Source organism: Olea europaea, chromosome 10 (assembly GCF_002742605.1).
Source record: "Olea europaea var. sylvestris chromosome 10, O_europaea_v1, whole genome shotgun sequence".
NCBI lineage: Eukaryota > Viridiplantae > Streptophyta > Magnoliopsida > Lamiales > Oleaceae > Olea > Olea europaea.
Window position 1 is genome coordinate 9,606,191 of NC_036246.1, and position 6,271 is coordinate 9,612,461.

The following is a 6,271-nucleotide window of genomic DNA, read 5'->3' on the forward strand; positions in this document are numbered from 1 at the left end:
TGATCCTTGCGGCAATGTTGTTGTAAATGTGTAACCTAATTTTGTTTAGTTTGATGCCAATTTTTTTCCGATCCGTTTGATTGCGAAGATGAAATTTTGGTGGAAAGAAAACGAATTTTAGGAAATTAAACTGTCTAAAAATTATTTTCCTAAAAATTGTAAATTATTGTGTGTTATTGGTATAATTTTTCACGTGAAATTCATTGAAATAAGAGTACTTTTTGTATTCATTTGACTTTATTTTAAATAAAAATTGTCAATTAAAAAAATAAATTTTACTGATTGATGAAATTTGTTTCCACTGCAAAAATTTTATTAAAAAAAAAATCTACTTTTCTGTGTTCGTTTGACTTTGTTTTACATAAAAATTGTCTATTAAAGAGAAATATTTTTTACAATTACAGATAAAATTTATTTCCATTGCTTAAAAAAAAAATTGCTACAGTAACCCAAAAAACCAAGAAAAATTATATGTGACAAGGCAAACAAGAATTTCATTTCCACGGAAAAAAACCATCAATCACCCTTATCTCTCCTATCAAACACACCCTTAGTTTAAAGTTCATTCATTCAAAGCAAGTACCATACACTTGACTGGACTCAAAATAATGTTAACATTAACGTTAAAAAACTCGTCATAGCATCAAAGTAGCAGACGTCGCACACGAAAATGAAAGACATTCGCATGATTTTTTATAATTAGCCAGAATTTAGCAAATTGATAGAATACAGCACAGGATCAGGTCAGAGAAATGGAAACCGTTTGAAAATTTTCCCATAACCATAAGAGTTATCTTGTCCACTTCAGCATACATCTAACCAAAGCTATTAAAAGAGAAGCTACAGTACTCACAGAATCCCAGCTTCTACCCAGTAAAACAAAAACTTTTATCCTTCATTTCAGTAGCAGTACCTTTTATACTTCTCCTCGAAAACTGCTCGATTAACTATTCCTAAAGCTTTGTGGGTTAGATGAGGGTCAGCTTAAGAGAAATTACTGTAAATGACATGTTAATAGGATTGGTGAGGCCATATGAAAAAATCGGCAGGTGACGGCATGAATGGCATTGGAGTTACCATGTTCGCGGCAGCACCAGAAGCAGCAGACACACCTGCATTGGTTGGATGGAGGTGGTGGAATAAGTTGACATCAAATGGTATTCCACATGGGATGGTGGACACTGGCTGTTGTAGGGACGCAAAGTTGATGCTGTTGCTGCTCGACTGTATTTGAAGGTCGGCGTTAGTAAGAGGTTTCTCTTTGGCTTCGAGTGAGAGTTTCAAGCGCTTGGCCGTCCCGCCAACAGGAAGGGGACTTTTAGCAATGCTATCGACATCATAGCGACTCATCTCAAAATTGGTCACTGCGCTCGCTCCCCTAAACTTTATTGCAGCTATATCATATGCCTCAGCTGCTTCCTCCTCAGTAGCTGCCATTAAAATGAAATAACATCAGTAAATATGGACCGTTCACGAATGCTACTCTTCCAAAGAGCAAAGAAGATGGTTTCAACTTGAAATTCGAACAAAATGGAGTGATGTATACCAAATGTTCCAAGATAGAGATCTTTATTCCCAGCAACACGACCAATTCTTGCTTGCCATCGACCTTGCTGATGATGCCTGCATAAATTGAGCTATTAATTTGGGAGGACAGATGAATCTTTGATAGTTCTTCCTAAAACTATAAAATGTGTTTTGTAAGATATATGACAAAGGCTATAAAAAATTATTTTGAGACCTCGTAACACCCCTGTAAATTGACGCTCCCCTTGAGAAACCGCTACTTTTCCTGAAGTTATTATCAAAATTCAGTTCAGTTCAACAAGAAAGAGACATAATGGCCAAGCAAAACAAGTTCAGCTATATTTCAGGCCGTTGGTCTGTAAAATTAACAAGGGACAGAGCGTGCAAACCTTCTTAGCGAGGCAATGAACTCTTGTTTAGTTACTTGCTTCATATCCTCCAACTCTTTGGTGTAATTTGTGATCTGAAGGGAGAATTTCTCTGGTTAGAATAGACAAATTACAAATAATATGTTTGGTAATGTGAACTAGACAATTGTACCCAAATTCATTAGTATAAACAGTAAAAAAGTTTACCGGGAAGTTGGTGGTGGCAGTTACACCCCAGTATTTCAGGGCTGCTAAATCATAAGCTCTTGCTGCCTTATCTTCCTTGTCATACCCACCTATATGTCCCATAGATCTCATCACAAGTATCGACAGCACAAAAATAAATCACAACACATATGATCGCAAAGGAGGATAGATTTGAACTCGTAAATTACTTACCCAAGTACACTGCAGAAGTTTCACATTTTGATCAACAGCCAAGAAATACAATCCACGATTCCATGCATAAAAACAACAGACATTACATTAAAATCATGTCATATCCATACTCAAAATAGAACTACCGAAAAATTTAGAAAAAGAAGATTCATGCAATGTAAGTGCATGCAAGATTTCTTTATTCCACAACTATGACACAAGATCAAGATGGAGCCTGAATCTATTTGGGTTGAGAAAAGAAAGATCCTGATATTTTCTTGTAGATCATTGTGATATTTACTTGTACATGCAATCCCTTTCCAGCTGGTACTGTATGACCTACGTCTTCCCAATTTTTCCACATCAATTGTTCACTCAGTGAGTAGCCGCAATCTAAACGACCAAGAAGCTTACATAGCTATAGCAAGGAATTAATAACTTTAATATTCAGGAATCTACACAAAACATTAGAGTCCATATGTTGCAGTCCTGAAGTTTCAAGTGGTACCATATAGTGTACTGCTTGAAGCAAAGCTACGAAATTTCTCCACTTCAGTGTGCTAATTAGCAGTGCAATTATCAACTCAGAATAACTTAATTGACAAAAGTTCACTAGTAAAATTATTTTTTTTTTCCCCGAAATATTAGCATAGTCTGATCATTAATATTATAAGAATACTAAACTAGCGAGTCAAGAAATGGATAAGTACATTTAGGCCCCCCTTTGGCCCCGATTATTTGGGTTTGTAATGGGGGAATAGTGTTTTTTTGAAAAAAAAAAAAAAAAAAAAAAAAGGGAATAAAAAAAAAAAAGAAAAAGATGGTACTAAAAGAAAGTTTTCGATTTGTGTATAATATTATTTTATTCAAGATTGGTCGAAAAATGGAGAGAAAAATTTAAATTAATTTGAAGAGTTTTAAAAGGGACCAAATGGGTATAGGTAGGATATTTTTGGGGAAAAATTTGTGTAGACCTAGAGCATGTTGAACATGCAAAGCAATTATAAAAATGAAAAAGAGTGTGAACCATCAAAATAAGGTGAGAAAGTGATAGCTTGGTCAAACCCATTGAGTCATATCTGCAGTAAAGAAAAAGGCAAAAGTTGGAAAGCAAACAGATATTCAGAATTTTCAGGCATTAGCATTCAGACTACCTAAGGTCCATCTATGAAAAGAATAATAAAATATTAAAGAATGTAAAGAGAACACCCGACCCCGTTCCACCTCCACCACCAAACTTGAACAAAATGGCCGCCCATTTGATCAGTCTAGTGAAAGATTGAATGAAATTTAGCAGAAAATATAAAGTACAATCAATCAATCAATCATCATAAAGGTCTGATTGAGCCAAGAAAAACTCTTCATCAGTCTCCTTTGCTACCTGAGTCTGAGTCTCAGTCACCTGCGACTCCATTAATGTCCCATTAATGCATGTTTATGCAAATTTACAAGACCTTTAGAAAAAGGATATTTTTATTCTTCCCAAAAAAGTACAACTCATCAGGATTTAGAATTTGTACCTTGACGCCCTTTTCTTGCTTGGCCCTCTCTTCTACAGCTGTTATCCCATAGATGCGCTTCATATCTTCCTGTCCACCGGTGTCTGTATCAATCAAAAATTAATAATCAATAAAATATTATTTCTTCAATAGTATGGAAAAAATGTAAATCAAAATCAAAATCAAAATCAAAATGAACCTTGTGACGCCCCTGTAAATGGAAGTTCTCTGACCAAAAGTATCTGTAACTCTCTTGCTACTCTCGGAGTCAACACAAACAATGGCTTTGTTATTACTCTCAGAGAACTGTGCATTGTTATTAACACCCAAGGATAAAGCATTAGTAGTATTGGCGGCGGCAGCACTAATGGGGCACTGTCCGTAAGCCACCAGCTCGCTCCCTGACTCAACAGGGGACTGAGTATGACCTGTGAACGCCGAGTCATCAACCTCCGAGCCCGAGTTCGCAGGAAAGGACTGAAAACCAGTAATGGTCTTGAGATGTTGCTGCTCATTGTTACTGAAGTAGGCATCGCCGCCACCTGTCTGGTGGTGTTCGTAGATGTGAGTCAGGGACGAATCTTGAATCTCCGTCGAGTCGCCACCCAAAAAATCCTCAAGTTTAGGCGGTGGCTGCATGTTTTGGTGCATATATGGGTCCATGTAGCTGGTGAAATTGAAGAAGTTGTTTTCCTTCACCTGATGGTTTTCAGCGTCTGAGTACATGGCTTGAGGTTTCTGGTTATACCACCCTAAAGCAAGAAAATAAGGGTCAGTGGGTCACCAAATGATAATTAATTTCCAGGGTTGTCAATGAAATATATAGGAGAACGAAAAATAATAAAGAAGCTGTAGCATTAAATGGAAATACCAAAAATTAACTGAATAATGGTCGAGTCCAGTAAAAAAACAACTGGGATGAGTAAATGTACATGGATTTTTTTGAAGAAAAAATTCCAGTAACGGAAATGCCAGAAACAAGTTTGAAATTTTGTCCTTTATCCACCTTTTCAAACCTATTTTACTCAGTCACCAAACAGAACCGGTGGAGTTTTAGTTCAAATTTTAATACGCTATTAAAGTATTGGATAAGCTACAAGAAAATCTGATAAATAGATAGATACAAGAATTGTATGTATATCTCTGTGTGTTTAATTACCGTTGACATCGAAGTTATCGGCGAAGGAGTAAAGGCGGTGAGAACCAGAAGCAGAAGAGGCTTCAAATGGTGCAAGTTCCATGGTGGACTGAAGGGGAGCCTGCGACGAAGAGTTGAGCATTTCCATTGAAGATAGAGAAAATGAAAGCCAGTTGTTTTCTGGTGCCATTTTTTTTGTTTCTTTTCTTCTCAAACCCTAAAGATTTATATCTCAGATTTCTTCAAAAATCTTTATCAGGAATACCCCTAAAAAATCACACAAAAATACATAAATTTTACTCCATAAATTAGAACTGCAAATCAAACCCTAAGATGAGGAATCATTGTACCTCATTATCAAGAATCCATTAATACATGAACGTGACCCCGTATCAGTTTAAGCTCCAAAAGGGTAAACGTAAAATGAAGTTTTATGATGGAAGTAAGTAGAAGAAACGCACATGCAGAGTAGAAGAAGCAAGAAAATTACTCAAGAACAGCTAACAGTCGACGCAAGCAAAAGCTTTAACATTGTAAGTAGGAGAGAGAAAGTGCACATATATATCGAGAGAGAGCAAGGGAAAGATTAAAAGAGGGGCAGGTGGAGGAATATAATGGGAGTGAGAGACGGTTTCATCTGCCATTCGGCGTAAAACTAGAGGGGACACTGCACCCAAATTATTATTTTTTCCTGGTTTTAGTAGAGAGGAAGGGCAAATTTGAAGTAATATAAAAGTGGAAAAAGATAAGAATAAGAGAAAAATGGGGAGAGAACAGTGACTTTTGGCTTCTGCGCCGAAGAAAATTTGTCTGAAACAAGAACGAGAGAGATCCGGGCTCAATGTCGGTTTTTCGAAATAAATTTAAAATGGAACTCTTCTATGTAAGTAGAATATATAAGTAAAGGGTTCGAAACATAGCCCCTTTTACCCACATTTTCCTTCTCATTCTTTTTCCCTCTCTTATTTTCAACCGCACAATTTTTCATAAAATAATATTACATGTAAATCAAAAAAATTTTGTTCTTTTTCAATTATACATTTTTCAAAAAAATATTGTTCCAACTATTAAAATTTGGATAGAATGGGGGCCAAACAGGGACATAGTTTGGCCTAAACTAGGGTTGGCAACGGTCCGATTATGGGTTGGTTCGGCCAAAACTATAACAGCACCACCAATTTTTTTTACTATACCATAACCGCATCATAACCACGTAAATCAATTCGATTCGGTTTGATTATTATCTCGGTTCGATTCGATTAATAACCACAAAAATAAATTATTTTTTATAACTTCATCTATCAAATTGATATAAAACAATTTATAAAAAAAGTAAATGAAAACAAAAACACAATAATTTA

General features: G+C 35.9%; 1 protein-coding gene across 2 annotated transcripts; it reads right to left on the minus strand.

The window, feature by feature from the left end:
- Positions 1-673: 673 nt before the first annotated feature.
- On the minus strand, positions 674-5,741 carry LOC111401174 (AP2-like ethylene-responsive transcription factor AIL6). Of its 2 annotated transcripts, none has more exons than XM_023028788.1 (10): positions 5,261-5,741; positions 4,932-5,031; positions 3,972-4,524; positions 3,794-3,876; positions 2,295-2,303; positions 2,103-2,191; positions 1,917-1,990; positions 1,742-1,792; positions 1,547-1,623; positions 674-1,430 (listed from the first exon to the last, which is right to left on the minus strand). In XM_023028788.1, exons 2-10 carry the CDS (start codon positions 5,011-5,013, stop codon positions 1,012-1,014), a joined length of 1,437 nt encoding a protein of 478 aa, XP_022884556.1. In that variant the 5' UTR covers positions 5,014-5,031; positions 5,261-5,741; the 3' UTR covers positions 674-1,011. The 2 variants fall into 2 exon arrangements, with proteins under 2 accessions (XP_022884556.1, XP_022884555.1); XM_023028787.1 differs by having other exon boundaries at positions 4,932-5,177.
- Positions 5,742-6,271: the final 530 nt, after the last annotated feature.